At 42.3% G+C, this 25502-nt stretch overlaps 1 protein-coding gene across 1 annotated transcript; it reads right to left on the reverse strand.

Moving 5' to 3' along the window:
• Positions 1-3394: 3394 nt before the first annotated feature.
• On the reverse strand, positions 3395-4318 carry LOC136985283 (uncharacterized). The gene has a single exon (XM_067282532.1). It carries the CDS (start codon positions 4316-4318, stop codon positions 3395-3397), a length of 924 nt encoding a protein of 307 aa, XP_067138633.1.
• Between the last annotated feature and the right edge of the window lie 21184 nt (positions 4319-25502).

A 25502-nucleotide genomic window follows, 5' to 3' on the forward strand; every position in this document is an offset into this window, starting at 1 on the left:
TCTATTTACTTTAAAACTGAACTAGAGCTAGGACTAAAAAATAAAGACGGACGGGTTGACTTTGAGGGAGAAGTTTTTTCTTATTTAGTTTACGTTACCCCAAATGCATTTCGCCGTTGTCGGCCTCCTCGGAGGGATTTTCACAAAAGGATCTCGGTACAAATTAGTCGTTAGTGGTAGGAACATCGCGTTTACAGTTGTTATTTCCGATCGAGCTATCCCGGCATTCCGCTGGTATTCAAATTCATTACACTAGTTTGCATAATGTTCTTTAAATTTTCGTTTAACTACATTTTTTCCCATACATTAAAGGTCTTTTTGAAAAATATCAAAAATCTTTCTGTAATAATTTAACTAAATTAGCTCGGATTCAAAAAAATAGGTTATCCGGACTTTGACAAGATCTTATGTGAAAAAAGAATTATTGGAAGAAGAAGGAGTGGTTTATCGACTTCAATGTACAGTACATATCTATCTCCTTCCCAGCAATATTAGTTAATTATAATACCAACACACCCGAATTTAATTTTCCGACTTTTTCTCTTTATTCCAAACGTTTTCGGCCTATTTTGATAGGCTATCAAAATAGATAGCCTGACGATGGCCTATCAAAATAGGCCGAAAACGTTTGGAATAAAGAGAAAAAAGTCGGAAAATTAAATTCGGGTGTGTTGGTATTATAATTCAGTGTACATGTCGAACGCCGAATTTTTACGCTGGTGAAACGAAAAGGAAACTACAAGTAAAACTGTCGGAACACCTGGCTTCGATACGTCTTAAGGTTAATACTTCTCCAGTGTTCTTACATTGTTATGTCGATATTAATAATATAAAAATATTACATCGGGAGAAAAATGTAGTTAAACTAAAATTTAAAGAACATTATGCAAACTAGTGTAATGAATTTGAATACCGGTGTAATACCAGCGGAATGCCGGGATAGCTCGATCGGAAATAACAACTGTAAACGCGATGTTCCTACCACTAACGACTAATTTGTACCGAGATCCTTTTGTGAAAATCCCTCCGAGGAGGCCGACAACGGCGAAATGCATTTGGGGTAACGTAAACTAAATAAGAAAAAACTTCTCCCTCAAAGTCAACCCGTCCGTCTTTATTTTTTAGTCCTAGCTCTAGTTCAGTTTTAAAGTAAATAGATTAGAGTTTTGTGAGTTCTCGGCCTCCGTACGTCAGAAAAGATTGGGAAATTAATTTTCCGTGTATTATTAAATAGTACAAACGAGAAGAGAATTGAATGGAAGCTTATTACATCGCAGCCAATCATTTTAAACTTTTGAAATCTTAACAATTTATGTTTTAAACGCTAATAACGCAATGCCAAAAATAGTAAACTTTCAGAGGTTGAAATTCGAAATATATGTGAATTACGGGTAGCCGGGAAGTTTCGGAGAAAAAGCTACAATAATTCATTAATCGTTCTAAAACTGCAGTGGCCAATGTATAAACAAAACAAGAAAAAGTACGGAAACTGGAGACGAGTGGACGGAGATAAACGAAAGGTTTTCTTCCTTACACAACAGCAATTAGCAGCTATCTACTAGACAGGTAGCTGCTAATTCACCGTAATCTGTGTCCCATCGGACCAGGCGGTGACGTGTTTGTGATAATAACAACATAAAATACTGAAAAATGAAAGCGATACCCGTTGACTATCGACAAAGACTCGGACAGGCTAAATCTGTCACCGGCCGGACCGAGGAGTGGGATAAAGTTGTTTTCCGACGAAAAAAAGTAGAATTTAGATGGACCGGACGGTTGTGGATATTCTTGGCACGATGCGAAAAGAGAAAGCAGTCGGGAGGTGGCGGTGTAACGGTTTGGGATGCTTTTGGATTCGACGGGAAAACCGATATTGTCGTTGACGAAAAAATCGATTCTTCAAAATACCAGGATATGTTAAAAAAGAACTTAGTTGCATTTGGACCTTTATTTGGCGGAAGTAATTAGATATTTCGACGAAACAATGCCGCATTCGATGCACCAAAACACTAAGACCCGGTTTATTAACGAAAACATTAAAAAAGTGTTAGACCGGCTTTCTACCAGTCCAGATCTTAGTCCAACGTGAAATTTATACAGCGTAATAAAAATAGTTTATGGTCAAAACAAGCATTATTATCGAGTAAACCGGTTAAAATGACCAACTAAGGACGCCGGAGAAAATATTGAAGTAAAACAATTGCAAAATCGATTCAAACTACGCCCGATAGAATGTTTGATGTTATTCAAACGAAAGGCCAACTAAATATTAAATGATACGAATTTTGCCAAAAATATGGTGTTCTTATAATTATGTTAGGCTTAAAAAGATTTTAATTATCGTCGAACATTAATGACAATGATTTTTAGCATTGTTTTGTCTTTAATATTACGTACCGGCACCTAACGTTTCAAAAGTACAGCGACATTACAAATTGATTATTCCATTACAAGACGTAAAACGAAAGCCAATACCGTAACCGTAATACCTCACTTTATACTTATTACTTTGAGCTTGTGTCTCCTTCTAAAAGTTCTGCCTTCGTTTCATTTCTTTCGTAATTCGGCAACTGCCCTTGTTTTTATATGTAGGCCTCCGGTCACTACCGGCAGGTAAGTGTAGTAACGCGTACATCGAGCTGGCACTAACGCCCCGCAGACAACTTATAATAGACAAGTCGTCCGGTTCATTCTTGAAATGATAATCAAATATTTCGGTTAGTTTGTACACAAAACAATCGCGGATGATTCAAATTAAATCGAAACTTACCTCTCTACCACGGGACCGTTGGAAACGTTAAGCCTCGACACGCTGTGACGTCATTTATTAAACCCGCGATTAGTTCGTTTCTTTAGGTAATTATTCATTAACTTTTGTTATAAGTTATTATATTAGCTTCTTAGATTAACATTAAGATACGAAAAATCCTTTTCTTTTCTTTAAATAAATTCGGAAAATTGATAATGATATACCAGTATCTCGGGTCAATTTCGTATTTCGCTTGTGTGTGACGTACTGTACCGACGAGGCGTTAGGGGCCGTCCATAAATTACGTAAGGTATTTTGGGGTGGGTGGGGGGCCAAGGCTTTCTTACGATTTTTTACTCGGGGGTAGGGGGGTAATAGATCTCGTCTTACGTAATATTCTTATTTTTATTTTTTGATCTCGTTGAGTGGTGAAGTTTTCAATTTGGCTTCGATTCGGCGGTTTCTATTAGGTCTTAAGGTTGACGTTGGGCGTCAGTTACTCGGACTATTGCGCCCCGTGGTGGTGAAAGATGGCGATACTACAGTATTATTTTCCTCGGTATTTATAAGTCTGCTTATAAACGGTGAAAAAAGTGATCATGCTTTGTATACAAATCTCAATGGGTGTAAAATTTAGACAATCGCTTATCTTGAAGATATTGTAACGTCTGATATTATTGTTGTTAAGAATTTTTTTCGGACGGGGTCAAAATGGTAACATTTATCCAACCGATGTCTCGTAGTGTCTTGTTCTGTCGGGCAGAATCTGCAACGATCAGTATTCATCAGGTTACGTTTGTGAAGAAAGGAATTAGTGATAAGAGAATTGGTTCTGGCCCGATGTATTAGGATGGTTGTGTATCGGTCCGTGTAATCCATGACCGGGATGTGGCGGCCGATGGTGAACCAGTGATAGTCTGAGTGGCTAGGAAAATTATGCCAATCAGTGTCCATTTGCTTTTTGATATCGGTGTTTATGATGCTGATGTAATCCTCCGGTGTGATATAACGGGTTTTCTTGGTGTCATTAGGAAGGCTCTTAGCAAGTTTGTCCGCTTGTTCATTTATAGTTATTCCTTTGTGTGCTGGGGTCCATACGAGACGTGTCCGTAGATTATCTTTATTGCGACTGTTGATGTGATTTATGATGGTGTAAATGATGGATGAAGACTTATCCTGATAAGCGTTGATAGCGGTAAGGATAGCTTGGGAGTCCGTGCACACAGTAATGTTGCTGTTATTCTCAGTAGCGTGTTGCAACGCACATAGGATAGCGAAACCCTCCGCCGTGAAGATGGTGGCCTCGGGGTGCAGGGTGTAGTGGGCTTTGATGCTATTGGAGTAGTCGGTGAACGCTGACGTGACATTCGTGTCGGTTTTGGAACCGTCGGTGGCTAGGAAAGTAGAGAGGTCTTGTGCCATTGCCCACTCGTGGAAAGTGGATCGGATAACAGGGTTTGGCAGGGAGGAGTCCTGGAATGGAAGATCGCCGATATGTATGTCGAAAACGGTGGCATCCGGGAGTGTAGAGTTTTGAGCCGGGTGCTTATTGATAGGGATGTTATGCATGTTAGTCCAGTTCCGGATGTAATGGGTAATGGGAGACTTTTCACAAGGGTGGCGCCTTCGTTGCTGTGGATCAGATGTATAATTTTCCGGGAAAAGTTGTCCCTCGGTGCCTTTTGGAGATAGGAACTATAATGTTTTATAAGATACTTTCTGTAGCGGCATTCTATGGTAGTGGTGTTGGTCGCTCTGCGGGTAAGGATGTTGTTTGCGGTCATAGGGAGACCGTAACTGAGTTTAATAAATTGTATCTGTAAGGATTCTAGGATTGCCATTTGGGTTTTTGTTATGGTTGCGATGCTGGGGATGACGTACATGAGAAGGCTGCCGATGGTGCTGTTGGCGATGCACAAAAGATCCTTTGGTTGGCCACCGTGTTTTTTGTTGCAATAAATTTTAAAGATGTTTAGTAACTTTCTGCTCTTGTCCCGAATGTATTGTATGTGGGCGTTCCAGGTTAAACGTGCAGTAATGTAGACACCAAGAAGTTTAATTTTGGAGACCTCTGGGATTGGTTGATTATTGAGAATGAAAACTTGGTTGCCACGTATATTGATGGGTATGCGCATAATTGCGCACTTCCGTGGCTGGCACTGTACAGAGTTTTTCTGAGCCCATCTGCCAAAATTGTTGAGAAATTGGACCGTGTTATAGTGTAAATGAGTCGGGTCAGTACCATGCGTGACAGCTGTAACATCGTCTGCGTATACATAGATTTTAGTGTTTTTATTTTCAAGATGAAAGATGTCATTCATGAAGATGGCAAACAGGAAGGGGGATATCACACTACCCTGAGGAATTCCTAAGCATTGGGTACTACTATGGGAGAGGTAGCCTCTCCATTTGATTTGTGTCTGCCTGTTGGACAAGAAGTCTTGAAGCCAGAGAATTGAGTTGCCTTTTAGACCTTTTTCTAGTGTCTTCCGTATAATTAGAGAGTGATTGACTTTATCATAAGCACTACAAATATCGAGAGTAGTAATGTTGATGTAATAGCCTTTATTCCGGATGGTATATATTTGTAACATGAGGTGCGTAAGTAAGTCCCGAGTGCCTTTGCCGGGTAGGCCTCCAAAGTGCTTATAATTAAACCAATTATTGTGAGTGGCTATGCGCTGCCATCTGTTTAGTATCATCCGTTCCATTGTTTTCATGATCGTGGAAGTGAGCGCTATTGGCCTATAGTTCTCGATCATAGTCGGATCTTTACCATGTTTGTGGATGGGGAGGATTATGGTGTTTTTCATTTTCGGAGGTATGTTGCCCGTCGACCATATGGTGTTGTAGACCGCCAAAAGGTGACTTCTGGCCTGGTAATCAAAACCCTTTAGCATGTTTGTCATGATGCCATCGGCCCCGGGAGTCGTGTTGCGTCCTTTTTTAATTGATATATCCAGTTCTCTGTTAGTGAAGGGGAGGTTGTAGGGATCTTGCTGATATGTTGTATTTTTAGGACGACTGATGATTGGCTGCTGATCTCGTAGTTCAGGGATGAAGAAGTTGAGGAATTTGGCTGTTTGTGATCTTTCGGAGTTATTAGTGTGCAGTTGTCATGCCGTAGGATGAAGTGGCTTGTTGGGGAGTTGTTATTGTTGCGAAGGCGGCGGAGAATGCTCCATATGTTATTCTTGTAATGGGGAGAGGACGCCATGCATTCCCAAAAAGCACGCTTCTGGGTGATGATGCAGCGTTGTAATTCCGCTGTTGCTTTTTTTGCTTGGATCCAATTGTCACGATTGATGTGTCTTTGATATCGATGATAAGCCTTACGCTTGGAGGCAAGTGCTCGTTGGCAATCGGAGTTCCACCACGGGGGTTTAGGTGGTCGACTGCTCACTCTGCGATTCTTCCGCATGGCGAACAAGTTATCATATTGTTGAACGAGGTCATCGTAGGTCCATTCGTTATGTGCTGCCCAGGTGATAAAGGTATTCATGGCATTTACGTCATTCGTGTTACCATTCCTGTCAGTCTGTTGACAGCTCTTGGTCTTGGCGGGATTGGGGGCGTGGAAGTTTGGGTTATTGTTGTTACGAGATTGATTAGGGTGGTGAGGGCGAATGAGAGGAAGATCAATAGTTATCATACAGTGCTTGCTACCATAATTTTGCAAATAAGGATCCCATTTCACTTGGGGTGCGATATCGGTAGTGGTAAGAGTTAGATCGATGGCGGTGCCTGGACCGTTATCATGTGATGTTTCCGACTGGGGGCTGACTATGTCAAGAGGGTCGAGCGGTCCCGAAGGGTCGTATGTGGGCGATCGGCACTGAGACAGACTCTACGGTTACAAGAAACCGTTTATTTGACACGAAAGAAGCTTACAAGATTTCCGCGATCTTGGAAGTTCTAGGTCGGCAGCAGTCTCTGGGTCTTCCTCTCCTTTCGAATATAGTCTCATTTTGAAGGAGTGTCCCTAGGTCGCGAATGGCCAGTTCCCTCGACGACTCCGCGACTCCAGGACGATGCGGTCGACTTCCGTTGATGGAAAGATGTCGATCCGAGGTCGGGAGACGGAGACGAAGATGGGCACTAGACACACACACAACAATAGATCCGTCACTTGGAACTTTCGGGAGAAGAAGCCCTCGCGTCCTTGAATTCTCAGGTTTTATCTGTTTTCCTCCGATTCCGCTTTCCGATTGGTCTCTTCTCGTCACCTGGTGACAATTTGAAACCTTTCGGGGGCGCGGGAGAGGTCAAAATCGTAGTTTAATTCGATTCCCACTCGGAGATAGACGATCTACGTTTCCCCATTGTTATATTGTTTAAAAGTTCGCGTCGTTTTCTTTAAGAAAAACTATTTCTAACTTCTATTTTTTTTCCTCTAAAAAAAAAAGAATTTTTTCCTAAAAATAAATGATTTTAACGCGAATTTCAGTGAGGTTCGGACCTATCCAGAGCCTCACAATCATTTAAGTTTCTATTAAGAACGCTCGTCGTACTAACGCCATCACGTGGACGTTAGTACAACGTGTTAGAATAATAATGGTAGCAGACTCACGCTCTACCATGGTAGAAAGGCCGTGTGGTGGTTTCTCGCTTTTTTTTTATTAGAATAAGTGCACCACTCTTACGGGTGTATAACACTAAGAATACATAAACCAAAATACACGATACAAAGTAAACATAAAATTAGTATTCGGCTTTTAGTGAAAACTAAAATGTAAAACTAGATATTAAAAATTATAAATAGTCTTTTCTTCCATATTTTTTGATCATAATTGTAAAAAGCATCAAACAGTGGCTTCCGAACGAGCGTGTCGAGTGGACGTGGCCACCCGAAACCGAGTGTAAAGACTTCTAATTTCGGAATAAGTCTATCTCGATCGTAAATTGGACAATGATAGATCGTACGGTCGTCGGTGTCTAGGTTTTCTGTAGAGCAAAAGCGAGAGGCAGTTTCTGCCCGGTTATGCAATGCCGGGTAGCTTCTAAAATTACCACGCTCGGTAAGTAATTGAGCAGTAGCAAACGTTAAATCTCTAAGTGGTGACGAGAACCCGCATTCGACACTAGGAAAATAGTCTCGTTATTCTACCAGTTTTACTACTCGACCATTGTTGATTCCACTTTTCCATAACGTTGTCACAAATATAATTTTTAAGGCTGCTACGTGAAAGAGGGATGTGAGTATAGTCCCAGTCAGTTTCCTTTGCAGCTGACAGCCTCAAAGTCGCCTTTTTCATTTCCTAGTATGCAAGTATGGCCAGAAACGAATATAAAAGTTATCTTATTAACAAGATTTTTAATATGGTGCTGGATATATTTGATTTTATTGTTATTGCAATTGGGATTTAACAGAGCTTTTAGGACAGACTGAGAATCACTGTAAATCTATCAACTCGGTGGCGTGCCGTCATTGGAAGCGGTGGAAGCGCCGCTTCCACCGCTTCCAATGACCTTGCCTTATATTTTCTAAAATATAAATTTTCATATTTTAACGTACTTTGAATTAATTAAAATTAATATTTTATTATAACCGCATTGTGTATCTTATTACAAATTTCTATACTACGTGTGAAAAAAACGATAAGATTGCTATTGTATATTCGAATATCAGTGGCGGAAGGAATGTCGAAACCGGGTCAGCTTCCAAGCAGCCAGATTATAGGCATTGGCGCAAGCGCTTTACAGAGCACCAACCTCACACGGTTTAGCTGGTAGAAGCTACACACATACAACGCTTCCGACGTTCGTATCCCGGACTGGTTGTGGGCTGTTAGCCGCCTGCTAGATATTTGGCCACCCTCGCCCGATTATGCGAATCACAAGTAGACTAGATTTATAACTTAACCCACCGATAGGAATTTACTGGTATGTTTTTATGATAGTTCTGTATAGTTGACAGGAGTTTAAAAAAATCCATTTGATATATTTATTCTGCGTTTATTCCGCTCTCCCATCTTATATTACTTACGGATTTCAATGTTAAACCGGTGATATTACGATTTAGTGTGTCCCATCTGTAAGGGGGTGCAGAAAAAAACGTGTATAATTCTTGTACAATGTTAAAAAATGAACTGTTACTTTGGCAGCATCGTTTACAACCAAATTTAATGAATGAGACGTACAAGATACAAAAAAAAAAGCTGTAGAATTTATTTTCTTAAAATTTACGATTTATATATCCATAAATAAAACCCCGCCGAAAGAGCCGGAATTTTACTTAAACAAAAGCTTAACCCAACCAATCTCTAGCCACGTACAGCGAAGGCAGATTTCTTTGTAATATTAGACAAGACGTAATAAAGACAGAAATTTTTCCAGTTCAGTGAGAGTGACCGAAAAGTTGTAAATTTTGGAAATTTCCGTAGACACTGGTCCTAAAACGAATTAGTTAGAAAACAAATGACGGACAATCTACTTAGTATTAAGTTTAACATATTTAGATTTTTACAGCTGTGGTGAGAAACGTTTAAAATCTACAACAGCCCCGTCGCGTCCTTTCAGGTATACGACTGATGCGACAAAAGAGGCATTTGACATCGACCGGTATCGGCACCCTCGGGATTTGGCACGCACGCACCGCACACCTACCCGGATCGTCTCCGATTCCATCATTAGCCACTCGTATCGAGCTATTTGACTAAGTGGATTGTTTTAAAATTTAAAAAGTAAAGAATATTTTATGTTAATTTTATGTACGTTTCTTTACAAAGCTGCATTTAATTATAATTTTCTTTAAAAGTATATTAATACAATCGAACAATATATTGTACCGGGTATGTATATCCACCGCACATTTACTTCACCGAGTAAGTTTTTATAATTTATTTTTAATTTTAGCCCTTATATCGTGACCAGCGATTCGGGATGTAATTGTGATATTAAAAATACATTTAGAGAAGTCTACAGTTTTTACTGGCTTATCGAACAAATGAATACGAATGGACCCTAGACCATCACTGACGCGCAATTAACCAATTGCCCCTGGAAGTCGGCTTCTTACAGAAACACGGCTTTCCTGTCATCAAATGTCACGGCACGCCACTGGTTGATAGACAGAGTTTTGTTTGGTAGTTAAGTGGCCCACTGAACAGCTTGGTAGATAGCATCTTCTTCGGCTTGATAGATGGAGGTATCTGTACCTTCTATAGATGAAAGTATCTGTATCTTCCTCCGAACTGACATATTTTGGGCAAAATATGTCAGTTCGGAGGAAGATACAGATACTTGAGCCGACACGAAGACCCATCTGTGCAGATATTAATGTCTGCATGGTTATCCGTGGAGGAAGCGGATGACACCAAACGTACCCTGGGGATAACCTTGTTTACAGGGTGATGAGCAGAGATAGTAGGGTAATTGCAATTTGGTAGCATTTGAACAGCCGTAGATATAGGAGTAGAGCCCGTTGTCGAGCCTTTGATGTTTGTAGTTCTGATGTAGTAGTTTAGAACCTTTTCTATAATACATAGTGGCAAAGGAAGGAGTATCGTCAGAAAGGAAGGAGGCTAGTATCAGAGGGGCATTAGTACAAACAGTTCTGCAGCACTTTGAAATTCTGATGGCAAACTGTCTTTGAAGAGAGAGTAATTTACTCGCTACTGAATTTTTACTAGTTACACGATCCCAGCTAGAGGCCACGTAAAATGGCATCGGTAGTATTGCCCCATTATATAGAGTTTTACAAGTTTTATGATTTAGTCCCCAGGTGCGCCTAGTACATTTTAGCAGCATGTACAGTAGTTTATTTTCTTGGCCTTAGCTACGAGGTAATCAATATGGCAACGGAATGTGGTTTTCTCTATTCGCTCTTGTTTTATTTTGTATGACGTTTCTGTTCGACGGATCGACTAGCTAGTGCACGTGCAAAGTTTCTGCGTCCTTTTGTGAAAATTAAAATTAATATAAAAATGAATATTATGAAGTTGATTAATGATGACGATAATAGAAAGATTCAAGTATCGACACAAAAACCTTTACAATGCAGCTCTTTAATTCAAATTTCTAACTTTTTCGGCTATTTTGAAAGGTTTTTGTGCCGATACTGGAATAGTAACTAACAAGGGAACTGTCGGAGTGTCATCTAATAGATTTTAATAAAATTTAGTTAATAATTACGTTGAAAGTATACAAACTCTATGACAAATTTCTAGTATTCACTAAAAGTGTTAATCAGAGTTATTAGCAATCAAATGTCGTACTATTTTATAGTACTTAAACACAAATATGCAAATTTTTAGAAGTGAAAGGGTCGCGGAGGAAGACGGCGATATTATATTTAGAATAAATTCTGGAATTTTCGAAAATGGGAGAAGAATTAATAAAATTTAGTTTAATTACGTTAAAAGTATACAAACTCTATATTAAATTTGTAATGTTTACTAAAAGTGTTAATCAGGATTAATAGCAATCAAATGTCGTACTATTTTATAGTAGTTTAACACAAATATGAAAATTTTTAGTAGTGAAAGGGTCGCGCAGGAAGATACAGTAATACCTCGATTTTCGTTGGTTTTCGTCGATTTTTTGCAAAAAATTTGCCTCGGATTTCGTCGGCGTGCCACATGATCTCGTTGCTAATTTTGCGAAAACAAAGAGCGACCCACGCATTTTTCTGCTCACAAGTCCTCGTGGCGGTGTTTTTTGCTGTACGAGCATTACTCCGCGCGTCTAGCCAAACAATTCCATTGCTTCCATTCTTTTTAGTTCCATCGTGGGACCAAAGAAAGTTTTCAGAGCCAGTAGCCCTTCGAACAAAGCCAGGAACACGATCGAGTTGAAGGAAATCATTAAAAAATACGTGACGGGCATTAAAATTGCTGAAATCGGTCGCATGTACTGTACTTTTCGGGAAGTCATCATCCACGATAAGTTTCGTTGTGGCGAAAAAGGAAGCAAAAAGGAGGCTAATGTAGCGAAAGGCGTTAATGTGCTAATGAAACAGAGACCGCAAACAATTGAAGAGGCCGAACAGTTATTATTAATTTCGATCAATCAAAAACAATTAGATGGTGATTCTGTTTCGGAGACCATTGTATTAGTTTTTTATACTCATTTTATATTAATTTCTTAATTTTTTTAGTATTAAACACTACGAAAACAGAGGTATTACTGTATTACATTTACAGAGTAGAAGAAGAAATAACTCAAATAAATATTATAAAAGATTAGATATATATACTAGTTTAACAATGAAATTTAATATAAAAGTATTGATAGAATAAATATAAAGAAAACAATCGAAACGTAATAAATAAATACATTTTAATAGATATATTTAAAAGTTATTATATTCACAAATTATTAGATGGACAACTATTTACATGATATTTTTCAACAAAGCAAAATAAACAAAGAATCTGTTGGCATCGTGCACATTTAACAAATCGAAGATTTTCGCAATTACTCTCGACACAATTTAAACTGTCGGTGTTTAAAAAAGAAAAACAAACTTGTTTTACATTTAAGAATTGACACTTTTCATTTACGAGTCCAGAAGCGAACCATGCATGTTTAATCAAATTATTAAATATTGGCGCAGATAATTGATGATGAAGAATCGAATGTAATTTTATAATGCCATTTCTAGTTGTCCAAAACAATTTCGTCGAAGAATCATTACAGAATAATTGTATAGCATTTAAAATTTCTTTAGCTAAAAGTTTTAATTGTCTATGAAATCCGACATCTAAAGGTTGGCATATAGACAACACTTTCGTGGAATAATTAATATTTCGCATGAATTTTGATTTGTAGTTGTTTGAAATACTGTATTATAAATATTAATATTTGTTTGTCCACTCCACGTGTCTATTATTAATAGAGTTTTCTGTTATATTTGGAGATAATACGTCTTTTACATAGTTTGTAATAATTGCTGTAGATAATATGCCAGATGAGCTAGCTGTAACAGTTATGTTTGGGGCATTGAACAGCGACGCTTGAACTCTACGTCCAAAGGTTTCATGACCCTCTTGTAAGCAAATAAATACATTACCTACAACTTGTCCGTTAGCATTAATTAAATATTGAACAGTGTAGGAATGCGTTACTTTATTACTTGGAGAATGTGCAAATCCAATAGTGTTTTTTTCTCCTTTATATGAAAGTGTTCTTGGTGAAATCATTTCGTATGAAAAACCACACTGATCCGTATTGAATATGAAGTTACGTGAATAAGACGGCAATAAATTTTTTACTGTTGTTTGAAATTGCGCAGCTTTTACTAATATATCCTTTTCGTTCACTATTTCTGTTTTATTTACAAGTTTTGTAATCTTTCGAGATACTAATCTATATTCTTTTTTAAATTTTTCAACCCAAGAATCACTAGCGGTAAACTTAATTGAACTATTCAGTTGAAGAAATTTCTGTAATGCCCACATTTTTAATTGATTTCCATTAACAATTTTATAGCTGCCTCGAGCTTCGTCAAACATTTGTTTAGTATGTTCTTTAATGATTTTTAACGTTTCAATTCTATGCTTTCGAGATTTAAATTGTTTTTCCCATTTATATAAATCACTAAAACGTTTTAATTCTTTAGCTCCTTTCCGCTGTAATGTGTGTAATTTCCATTTTGGGTGTTTCTTATGCAAGTTAAGAATTTCTTCTTTTCGTTTTGTTGATATTATATTCTTATCGAATTTTTCATCATCTGAATATCCTGATTCGCAGTCAGTGTCTGCGTTATCAATTTCTTTCTCTAGAAGCAGACGTGTTATTTTATTATCTGAAATAGGCCCATCTATAATCAAATTATTATTTTCCATCTGACAAAACTCTTCGTCATCTCTACTTACATAACTACTTAAAATATCGCTAAATGCATTAAAAAGCAGTTTGGCTACCTGTTTATCAACGTCTGAAATATTAGGCCTACAAATATTTTCTGTAGGCCAAACATTATCATATAAACGTTTAAATTCTGCTATAATGTTTTGAATATTTACATTTAATTCTCCCATTTTCGAAAACTAGAATTCATTCATAAATGTAATAGCGCTGTCTTCCTCCGCGACCTCTTCACTACTAAAAATTTGCATATTTGTGTTAACACTTTTAGTAAACATTACAAATTTAATATAGAGTTTGTATACTTTTAACGTAATTAAACTAAATTTTATTAATTCTTCTCCCATTTTCGAAAATTCCAGAATTTATTCTAAATGTAATATCGCCGTCTTCCTCCGCGACCCTTTCGCTTCTAAAAATTTGCATATTTGTGTTTATGTACTATAAAATAGTACGACATTTGATTGCTAATAACTCTGACTAACACGTTTAGTGAATACTAGAAATTTGTCATAGAGTTTGTATACTTTTAACGTAATTATTAACTAAATTTTATTAAAATCTATTAGATGACACTCCGACAGTTCCCTTGTAAGTGCAGTCACAGAAGAAAATAAAAAGATTGTTAATAATTAAAAAATAAAGTTCTTAAAATAAATTGTTTATTCGAATTCATTAAATTTTTATATTTTTAAATTTGTTAACACAGTCTTTTATAAATAATAGTACGTATTAATTAACTAATTAATCTATATATATAATCGAGACGAGTTGATGATGATGATGATGATGATGATGATAATGATGATAATAATAATAATAATCAGCGCAGAGCCCGAACGGTTAAGAGTTGAAAGTTGAAATTTGGTACATAGTTATGGTACGTCACGAAAACGCACACTAAGAAGGGATTTTTCGAAATTCCTCCCCACGCGGAGAGGGACAGGATTAAGGCTTAACACTTCCATCAACAATGGAAGTGTTAAGTAACAATGGAAAACGAGAGAAAGCAACGTGCAAGATTTACGGGCGCTGGAGGAAAAAAACGAAAAACAGTAATACGTTTGAACATATTCGATTTTCAAATTCGACCTTTCTTTAGAAATATTTAGTTTGGCGATGAAATTACTCTTTTTCTTCTGTGACTATAACGTAATAATCTTAATCTTCTCTATCGTTACTTTTGCCCGAGCAACGCCGGGCCTATCTGCTAGTGATTATATATTTTGTACCTAAAGTTTTTAGGGTTTCATAAAAAAATTTTTTTGGTTAAAATCTTTCTATAAAATCATGCCTAAATATTACGTAAGATAGGGAAGGGGAGGGGATCAAAGAAAATATTACGGTTTCTTACACAGGGGTGGGTGGGGGTCTAGAATGGCCGAAATCGCCCTTACGCAATTTATGGACGGCCCCTTACAGCGCGAGTGGCTGCGACTGTGCGAGCTCTGGTGGGGAATGCGATTACGCTTCGTTTTAGTTTCCATAATTACAGTTTCTAATTACATATTTCCACCGGCGGAACCGTTGTTAGACGTTTGTGATTTATGCGATAGAAAGTTTACCAAAAGTTCGGGTCAACTGTGCAATGTGGCATGTTCCATCACAAGAGGCAAGTGTAAAATACAGTGTTTGCAAAGAAACAGATGACAACTGTCCGGCAGAAAAGTGCCATCTCGGGTGTGTAAAGTGTAATATATGTATCCATAGTTACAGTTGCAATTGCCCTAATTATCATATAAACTATACGATTTGCAAACATATTCGTGCTGTATCAGGTGCCTGATGATCCTGTTAGCCAGCAGGAGAGTGAATTATTTACATTTACTGCTGCTACATCCACCGCAGCAATTCGGATGCAAAAACATACAAAGGAGAGGCTGCTTAGAAAATGGGATTTAGTAAAATATTATTTAACAGGTGTAAATTTAGATGAAGATATTGCTATAAAAGTTGAGAGAGGTATAGATAGTATACTAAGTTTAATTAACAGCAGTGATGGTGGCAAAGACTTTGTGCAGATACCCGAAACAAAAATGTTACTCAACAGGTGCGGTTTAAGTCAACCAGACGTAAAAGAAAATCAGTTTCGAGTGTGAAAATTCGAACCCGCCGGAACCAAACGCTAATAATAGAATATTTTTGTTACATAACTCTGGATATCTTCTATTTCTAAGTTAAGGCAATGAATAAAATATACACATTTTCAAGTCTATGTTTTATCCATTTTCACCAACCACAGAAGTAACAGCTAAAAACACACGAAGTAAAACTTCACGAAAAGACAAACAGTAAGTAGAAAATTCACATAGTTAAAACAATATCAACGTCAGCCTTTCTATGGAGCCTTTCTATAAATGTGTATATTTTCTTCATTGTCTTAACTTCGAAAAAAAATAAAATAAAATATTTTATTGTTTGGTTCCCACGGAGAAAACATGAATCATGAGGAACAACATTCGAATAATGCTGGTTGGTGAAAACGAGAAACATGACCGAGACGATAAAAGGGCGACGAGAGGAAAAGGGGGTCGGTTACATAGTGTCCGTCCGATCGACTCCAGGTCGGTTACGTAGTGTCGATTAGACAGTGTGTGCGCGTCCCGAGTCCCGAGGGAACCCGACGTCGAACGAAGGAATACCTTGCTGAGGAGACTTTGAACTGGTGGAAAGACCGACTCGGACCACGAGGTATGACTTCCCCAAAGTCGTGTAAACTCTCCCTCCGCTTATCCGAACTTAGGCGACAGTAGCTCGCCCTTATTGTAACTGTAGCTTTAATAGGTGGTTGTCTCTTTAATCCGAAAACATTCGGTAGACTAACTTACAGCTGAACAGGCTTAAAACTTTTTATTGGTTCTTCATCAAATGCATTTCGGACCAGTTTTATGAGTCCTGGTTCCTCATCAGTGCTACAGGAAATCAAAGGTTATTTATTAACATGGGTGACGCGAGTACGTACTGTACATAATAAGATTTACAAAAATTTTTTAAAAACATTTTAACTGAATACATTTTTTATACCTTTTTTGTATACTCTTTATTAACAATACATTGCTTACTGGTATCTGTTTTCATATTCGTTTTTTAATTCCTATTTTCCCGTGTATTTACAGTAGTACTATAATTATAAAGTTTTCTTATATGAAATCTTTTACAAAAATCTGTGTAACTAATATAGAGTTTTCTAAAATTAAATACGTACTTACTATTTTTTCGGATGTATTTCAAACATTTTACAGCAAATTTTGGTCCTATAAATATACACTTAAGGTTGTTCGAAAAGCATTGCGCTTTTTACAATACTAGAACGTTTTTGCAGTAGGGTGCCACACATAAAACTATTAGTCTGTTGCGCCATCTATTACATAATACCACTGTTGGTCGATTTGCATTCCATTTGACAGATTTACTAAGTTACTATTATTGCTATGTTTTTTTATTTCTATGTGTTCTTTAAACTTACGTTTATATATATTTTTCTCGGAATGTAAAATTTTGGTGTTATTTTTTTCTATTTGGCAACTATTGTTTATTATGTGGTTAAACCAAGGGGAGGTGTTATGTTTCAACCTGATGGCAGCCATATGTTCATTGATCCTTGATTCCAATTTACGTCCAGTTTCACCTATGTAATATTGTGGGTGTTGACAATTGCAGCTGATTTTATAAACGACTCCTGTTTTTTTCCATATATTATTATTATTTGGTTTTTTAACATTACAGATTTGTTGCGATATTTTGTTTGTTAACAAAGGGGCTAAAACAATATTGTCATTTTTTAGGGATTTAGAGCATTTTTCATAAATATGTTTAGATATATAAGGGAACGGTTTATGGTTGGTTTCCTTCTTGTTTTTTATATTAAACCTGTGTTTGTAATATTGTGTTTGCCAGATATTTAATAAGTGCTTGGGGTAGTTATTAAGTATATATTTATGATTTAACTTTTCGACCATAGTTTGGCGTACGTTATGTTGACTCGTCCTAGTGTATATTTTCTTTAAGTCCATAATATATGTATTCTTTTTTATGGTACTAGGGGTGTAGGAATAATCTTAATAAATTGTTGTTGTTGTTATTATACGTTGTTAATGTCCTTTATTCGAGTATCGCCGCCGCTCTACCGTCGGACCCATCCTCTTCCGCATTCTCACTCTCGTAACGCGTGACGCGTAACAAAACCGAGTCGCCATCTTGACGTGGGCGGGTCTCACTGACCCGTTAGCCGAGAAAAAGGAGGTGCGACTCCGTCCACCTCCCGGCGCACCCACACAAGTTTAACTAAGCCAACTGAGTTAGAAACGTCTTATATTAAGGCTCAACTCGATACTATTCATGGGGATCATACATATGGCATAAAAAATCTTTGTTTGAATGATCACTTGTCTTCGTATATGCTTTTTATATTTGAATTTTTATTCATAAGGATATTTGCGTAAAAAGTATTTGTTTCCTTTTACTCTTAAAAATTCTAACACACTACCCCTCCTGTTCTTCAATCTGTCAGATTGCCAGTTCGAGATATCCAAATGTCAGGACTTACCGTATGTGGGGTGAAGGCAAGCGAGGCAAATAGCTACAGTGACAAACCAACACGTTTATTTACACTATATCTTACAGTCTAGTGTGTCTTGTTCCGATGGCACTGCTGGACGGTGAAGCGTTGGCCCCGGGGCGGTCGGTTGGAGTTTCTAGGATGGTCGGAAGTCCCTGGACGAAATGAAAGTAGCCCGATGTCCGGAACAGGTTGATAACAGCAGGGATCCAGCAGAAAGTCCAGATGTTAATCTTCGGTTCGAAGCTGGAAGAAGTCTAGAATTCTTGGAGAAGTCTTCGCAAGGGGAGGCAGAGGAAAAGTCTGCTTTGCCCTTGAGATCCAGGTTTTTATAAGATTTCTCTTCCCTGGATCTTCAGCTCCCGATTGGTCGGTTTCCTGTATCTAGGCAGACGACCGACCGTTTCGAGCTACTAAAGGTTTAAATTCGACACTGTGTTTTAATCCGGTCGAGGGAAATTAATCGCACCTCGAAACTCTTGCTCGTATTTAATTGTTTCGAATTCTTATAAGTCTGATACATAATATCAGCGCTGCATCTCCTCTTAAGGTTAAAAAACATTTGTCTCTCGATTAATAATTTTAATATTTCCCGATTTTATTTAAGTTTTCTTCCAATTTCTACGAGCGTTAGAGTCAAAACTCGATCCCTTGATTTGACATTTTAATGATATTTTTAACACATGAGCTCGAGTATCGCTCGGGCTTCACAAATCTAATAACATTTTTCTTAAAAAAGTTTGATATTATTTTGGCGCCAGTGTTACAAAACACAACAGTTAAGCAAATAAACTCCAGCACCAAAAGTTGGGAAAAAACAAATCTGTTAAATGATAATTTAGTATGTAAATTTTCATGCAGTCATCAACCTCCTTTTTATTGTTATTTTGGTGAAATAGGAAGAATGAGAAATTATCATTGTATATGTTTTATATATTTAAATATTTTTTAAATTAAAATCTTTATACGTAAGAAATGTGTATTGTGTACGATACGCACGTGGTGAGTGTAATTCAACAAGAGGATAAGCATATAACGTATACCTATGTTCTTTCTTTATCCGTTCATTTTCTTTACAGGATTCTTTCACAGATTTCGACACTCCACGTGTTTGTTCTTTTACATATACTTTCTGAAGATACTCGGACAGAATCGTTAAATATAATCTTGCGACAAAAAAAAAAAACAACTGATCAGACACTCATCTGATACGGGGATTGTAGACCGCAGCCATCTCGAGGAACTTCCAAGTTCCACCACCAGATGTCGCACAGTCGCAGCCACTCACGCCAAGGTCTGTATAATAAGGTCAGATAATCAGATCCAAGATGGCGTACAGGTTTTGGCGCGACATTCGAATTGTCAGAAGATTCGAGTGCTAGACTTGTGCTTTTTGGTTTCTCTCATATTTTGTTTTTTGGGAGTGTAAAGTTTTTTGGTGGCCTTTCGACTGTTCGGTTTTTGCTCATTCCCAGGCAGAGATTACTTCCTGGTGGCTGGTGCCCCGAGTGGCTACTTCAGCATCGGAAAAGGATTTCCGGAATTAAAGTATTTCCCAGCTTTCTCCCAGGTAGGAGCGCGATTCACGGGCCTATCCGGTGTGGACTGCTCCATGGCTTCGGAGGCGTCCTCGCCCCCGCGCATTCGCCTCCGGTCCCCGGAGTCGGGCCCGGGGGGCCCCGATCCCTCGGGACTGCGGTATTTGGCTCCTTTTGCGGAGGCGGATAAACTCCGCTCTATTCGGCCGTCCCTCCCATCGGACTTCTTGTTCACGATCTTCCTGGAGGGCCAGGGCCCCCTTCGTCGTTTACGTCCGGCCGAGCTACACGCCGCACTCCGGACGCGATTCCCACGCCCGGAGCTCATCGAGGACGTTCGTTATTCCAGAAGTGGGCTTCTTCTGTTGAAAACAAGGGACTTCTCCACCGCCCAAACGGCTCTCGCCCTGACGTCTCTTGGGGATTTGTCGGTGTGGGGCAGGTTGGCCCCGGAATGCTCCCAAACGGCGTATCTCTTGAGAGGAGTGGATGTCTCGCTAACCGCGTCCGAGATTTACGAAATGCTCACGGAGGCCATGTTGCCTGTTGTCGAGGTGCGCCGCTTCACGCGGAAAGTCATCGACCGGGCAGAGGTGACCCCTAGTACGACGGTTTACTTCTCCATTGCCAGTGCGGACCCGATCGAGTCGGTGAAACTGTACTATCAACGGTTTCGCTGCGAGCGTTTCTATCCTAAGCCCAGATTCTGTGGGCGCTGCCTTACTTTCGGCCACGCTCCGGCTTCTTGCCGTGGGCGCCGTCGTTGCCTAAACTGCGGGGAGGACCACGACCCCACGGGGTGCTCGCGCCCGGCGGAGAAGTGCGTTCGCTGCGGGGGCCCTCACCGAGCGGACTCGCCCAACTGCCCGGCATACCTCTCGGAAGCGCGGCTACTCAAATTGAGTGTTATCCACCGCTGTTCGCATGCGGAGGCTAAGCGTCTCCGGCCTGCGGAGCAATCATCCTATGCCCAGGTGGCGGCAAAGCCTAAACCTCTCCAGGTTCCGGAGGCCAAGAGTGGTCCCAGCGGTAGGGTAGAGTCTACCCATCAGGCCGACTCAGCACGGGGCCCGGACCACCAATCCTTGACCCGGCGAATCGCCCGGCTGGAAGCGGCTATTGACTCGCTACGGGCAGAACTCCGACTTAGATCGAATTTCGGTCTACCCCTCCCACTAGGGAATCGGAACTCCTTCTCCCCGAAAACGTCTCGTCGCAACCCCAACAATTACCTACCTCCCAGGCTCAAAAACGTCCGCCGCAGCGGGAGGAACGCCCTACGCTCTCTGGCCCGCCTAGAAAGAAAAAAGGAAATAAACAGAGGAAGGCGGCCCCAAAGGCTACTTCCGACTCAGACGGGCCAGCATCGGACATGGACCTTTCCTTCCCGCCTGGCCCAACCCGGACAGTATCGTTGGAAGACTTTGGCTCTGCCAACCCGGCGGAAAAGGTAAAACTTCGTCACCGTCAGTCAGCGAAATCGGCACATAATGCCTAGTCCGGCCCAATTCAATTCGGCCCTTCGCATTGTTCACTGGAACGCCCAAGGCCTACGCGCTAAAAAAGGACCTTCTTTTGGCGGAACCATGGCTCCGCGGGGTAGACGTCCTTTTAATCCAGGAGACGTGGCTTGTCCCGTCAGCCTCCTTCTCCCTCCCTGGGTTCACCATTTTCCGGTGTGACCGTCCCAATTCCCGCGGCGGCGGTCTTTTAGCGGCGGTGGCTACGGCCATTCCCGCGCGCCTCCTTCCGGCCGCCCCGGGAATCGCGGGCCTGGAGACCCAGGAGCTCAGGATCTTTCTCCCGAGGGGCCCTTTTTCCCTCGTGAACGTCTACGCCCCTCAAGGTGTTCAGCCGGACATGGATCTTGACGCTTTGCTTCGGGACGGTTTTCGCCCTCGGATCATCTGCGGCGATTGGAACGCGCATCATCCTTACTGGGATGATGGCTGCACCCACCCCGACACGGCGGGACGCGCACTCTTCGATTGGTTTTCCACAGCAGACCTTAGTTGCCTGAACGCGAGGGTTCCAACCCGATTCAGTGCCTCTAGCGCCTCAGCCCTCGACTTATCATTTTGCTCTCCTGACTTGCTCGGCTCGACTACTTGGGACGTCCTCTCAGACACTCTATCAAGCGATCATGCCCCAGTCTCCCTTTCCATTACCGCTCTAGCACCCCGGCAGGGGCCTCGGGTACGTTTTCGCTGTAGTACTGACTGGTCCGGCTTCCCCACCTGGTTCGAGAACTCCATCTCTTCACTGGCCCACCGCCCCCCTTCGTACTCCCAGTTCGCCGGCCTGCTTCGGGAGGCGGTAGAGGACTGTTCAGTGTGGCGCGCCCCTCCTCCCCCTGGGTCCCCACCTTGGTGGACTCCGGCTTGTAGCCTCCTTCGGGCTAAGAAACGAAGGGCCTTTCGTAAAGCCCGCCAATCTGCCTCCTTGGCCCTTTGGACTCGCTACAAACGACTCAGCGCCCTTCTCCGCCGGCAATCCCGACAAGCGCGTCGGGAGTGGTGGGGCCGACTCTGCTCCTCCCCTCCTTCTCCGTCCACGATCTATAGGATTTTTCGCCGCCTCCGCACGCCCGCGGACGCGCCAACGTCTCACCTCATTCTGCGTACGACGGAAGATATCACTTCGCCAGCCCAGCAAGCCGAGGCGCTGGCCGCCTACTTTGGTCGGAACCGCCCTTCGGGCGCGTTCGCCCCAATCACAGCGAACCACAACGATCAGCTAACCCTAGAGGACGGCCCGTTCCGTCCAGCGGAGTTGCTTCGGGCCCTTCGGGGCCTTCGCCCAACCACTCCGGGCCCGGACCGCATCCAGGCCCAGGCCATTCGTGCACTCCCTCCGTCGGGCCTTGCAGCCCTCCTGGCAGCCTTGAACAGAGCATGGTTGGCGGGGACATGCCCCCAGGAGTGGAAGTTAGCCCATATAATTCCTATTCGCAAACCGGGTCGCCCGGCGACTAATTGCGCCTCCTACCGGCCAATTTCTCTCACTTCCCACATGGCCAAACTATTCGAACGAATGGTTCTGCACCGTTTCCATATTTCTGCGGCTAATTCCACCTTCTTCCACCCACACCACTTTGGGTTCCTGCCCTATCGGGGCGCCGAGGAAGCTTTGCTCCTCCTTCACCATCAGGTCGCAGTGGCTCGGGCCCAACGGAAGTGGGTCTTTATGTTGGCTCTCGACTTGGAGGGGGCCTACGACTCGGTCAACCAGCAGGGCCTCCTGGCCAAGATCCGGTCTTATGGCATTGGGGGCAGGTTTCTTTCTTGGCTTAGATCGTTTCTGCTAGACCGCCAATTCCAGGTTCGCTGGCGTGGAATCCTCTCCCATCCCCACCCGTTCCGGCAAGGTATCCCTCAGGGGAGTGTACTGGCCCCCCTCCTGTTTACCTTATATATGGCCGATCTCTGGAGGGCTATTCCACCGGATGTTTCGGTGATAGTATATGCCGATGACATCTTTCTTCTCTCAGCTAGCTCGAGCCCTACCAAGGCCCACGCCCGCGCCCAACAAGCTCTAGACCACTTGGAACATTGGGCGTCGGGGTGGAGCATGTCCTTTTCTGCTACCAAGAGCGCGTCAATCGACTTTTCGGCCAAAACCAATCGCTCACCTTTATCTTTCACCCTCAGTTCGGGATCCATCCCCCAACAAAGGGTAGTCCGGGTCTTGGGCCTCCAACTCTCTCAAACTTTCACGTGGGACAACCATGCCCAATTCCTCCGGACCAAACTTACGCGGTCCTGCTCCTATTTAAAATACTTTGCTTCCCGCCGGAATGGAGCTCGGACCTCCGACCTCTTGCGCCTTGTCTACTCGGTGCTTCGCCCAATGGCGGAATTTGGCGCTCCGCTCCTGGAGGGAGCTCCGCCCTCCAGCATTAGCCGTATGGAGCGCCCATTACACGAGGCCCTTCGTACCGCGCTGGGGGTCCCCAAATCGACCCCCCTGATCTCCCTCTACACGGAAACCGGGTATATCCCGCTTCAGCTTCGCCTTCGTCATAGAGCAATAGCGCATGCGGTAACCCACTTATCTCGGGGTCCATCTAGCCCTCTGTTTCACCTTTTCCAGGCGGCTCCCAGTCTGGCCTCTCACCATTGGCGCTGTTTTCAGTCTCCTTATGTTGCCCGGGTTTTCACCCACTTCGATAATGAGAGTCTCCCGGTCGCCAGCCTTTACCGCCAGTATTTCCACCCCCCGTGTGCAGATCAGGTCCGGCCCAAGATCCACCTCAATGAGTGGTCCGCAATGGGTGCGGACCACGCCGAGGGCTTGATAAGCCTTTACTCTGAGCTCCACGCTAAACTATGGTACGACAGGTACTGCATCGGTACCGATGCTTCGAAAACCACTCTCAGGACTCAGATCGGCATCGTCATTCCGAACGATGGTATCCGGGAGACTTGGCGCCTCCATGACGCCTGCAGCGTTTTTACGGCAGAAGCTATCGGGATTCAGCGAGTGCTGACGATCGCCTCCCAATATAATCGTCCGACTGTAATTTTTTCAGACAGCCGCTCTGTTCTGCAGGCAATCGCAAACGTCTCTTTCTCTTCAACGGCCATTATCTCAGACATTGCATCTATGGTCAGCAGATTCCCTGCCCCCCTGGACCTCGTTTGGATCCCAGGACATTCGGGCATTCAGATTAACGAAGCGGCCGATAGGGCAGCCAGTCACGCCGATCTTACTGGCTCCTGGCGCCGCTCCCTGACCCCGAGAGACCTACGACGGCTCAACAGGGACAAGACCGTGCTCGCCCTCACCGACAATTGGTCGGCAGCTCTCCGGCACAAGGGGAGGGAGCACCTCCGGCCGTTCTCCCCTTGGCCCTACTATCTGGCCTCCTCGCGCCGTGCGGAATCGCTTTTGGCGAGGCTACGTACAAATACGGCACCTCTTCAATCTTTCCTTTTTTCTCGTCGCCTTAGCCGCTCACCGGACTGCCAGCACTGTGGGCAGGAGGAATCCCCCGATCACTTTTGGCTGGTTTGTCCGGCGTACAATGAGGCCCGTCGGGAGTTGGGCCAAGCCCTCTCTTTGGATCTACACCAGACTCGTCACCTCAGCCAACTTTACTGGCCTCACGCGGGCTTAGACCCGCGCCACCACATCTCAGCCCTTGAGCGGTACATATATAAGACCGGCCGCTTCACCTAGCCACCAGGCGGCGCATCGGAAGAAAAGCCAACAACAGTCACACTTTCCAACATAAACCCACGTACAAGAACAAGAACATAATAAGGTCAGGACACGCGTACTGGAGCCGCCATTTTGGGACTTTTCGAGTCGCATGTTTAAAACAAACTTGTACGAGCAGTCAGCAACAAAGGCCGGGATCACCTACACCCGTTCGCCCGCTGGAGGTACAGTCGCGCGTCGTCTCGCCACGCGGAGACGCTCTTGGCCCGGCTCTGGACCGAGACGGCCCCGTTATACGCTCTCATTTACTCACGGCACCTACACGACTCTCTGGGGTGCCCCCATTGTGGCGCAGTGGAAACTACACTTCATTACTTGCTACATTGCCCCAAATACACTATAGCCTGCAAGGACCTAGGCAACACGATGACCCTAAACGTGTCTCTGGTGCGCACGCTGACACCTATCTACTGGCCGCCGGCTTCCATCACTCCTAGTCAACACGTGGCGGCGCTGGAGCGCTACGTTAGCCTCACTAGTCGTTTCGCTTAGCAACTGGCAACGTCGGTCGGAGAAAGAGCCGCAAAGGCTATAATCTCCATATTAAATTGAAGAAGAAGAAGAAGTCAGTTTTATACAACATTAATTAAACTAATTTAAGCAATTTTAGTTAAATTAATGTCGT

The sequence above is a fragment of the Centruroides vittatus genome, unplaced genomic scaffold (genome assembly GCF_030686945.1).
Source record: "Centruroides vittatus isolate TY-2023 unplaced genomic scaffold, ASM3068694v2 contig_1208, whole genome shotgun sequence".
NCBI lineage: Eukaryota > Metazoa > Arthropoda > Arachnida > Scorpiones > Buthidae > Centruroides > Centruroides vittatus.

Excerpts from the sequence above, each read along its gene's own strand:
- LOC136985283 (XM_067282532.1), bottom strand. The coding sequence starts at position 4,318 with ATGCATAACATCCCTATCAATAAGCACCCGGCTCAAAACTCTACACTC.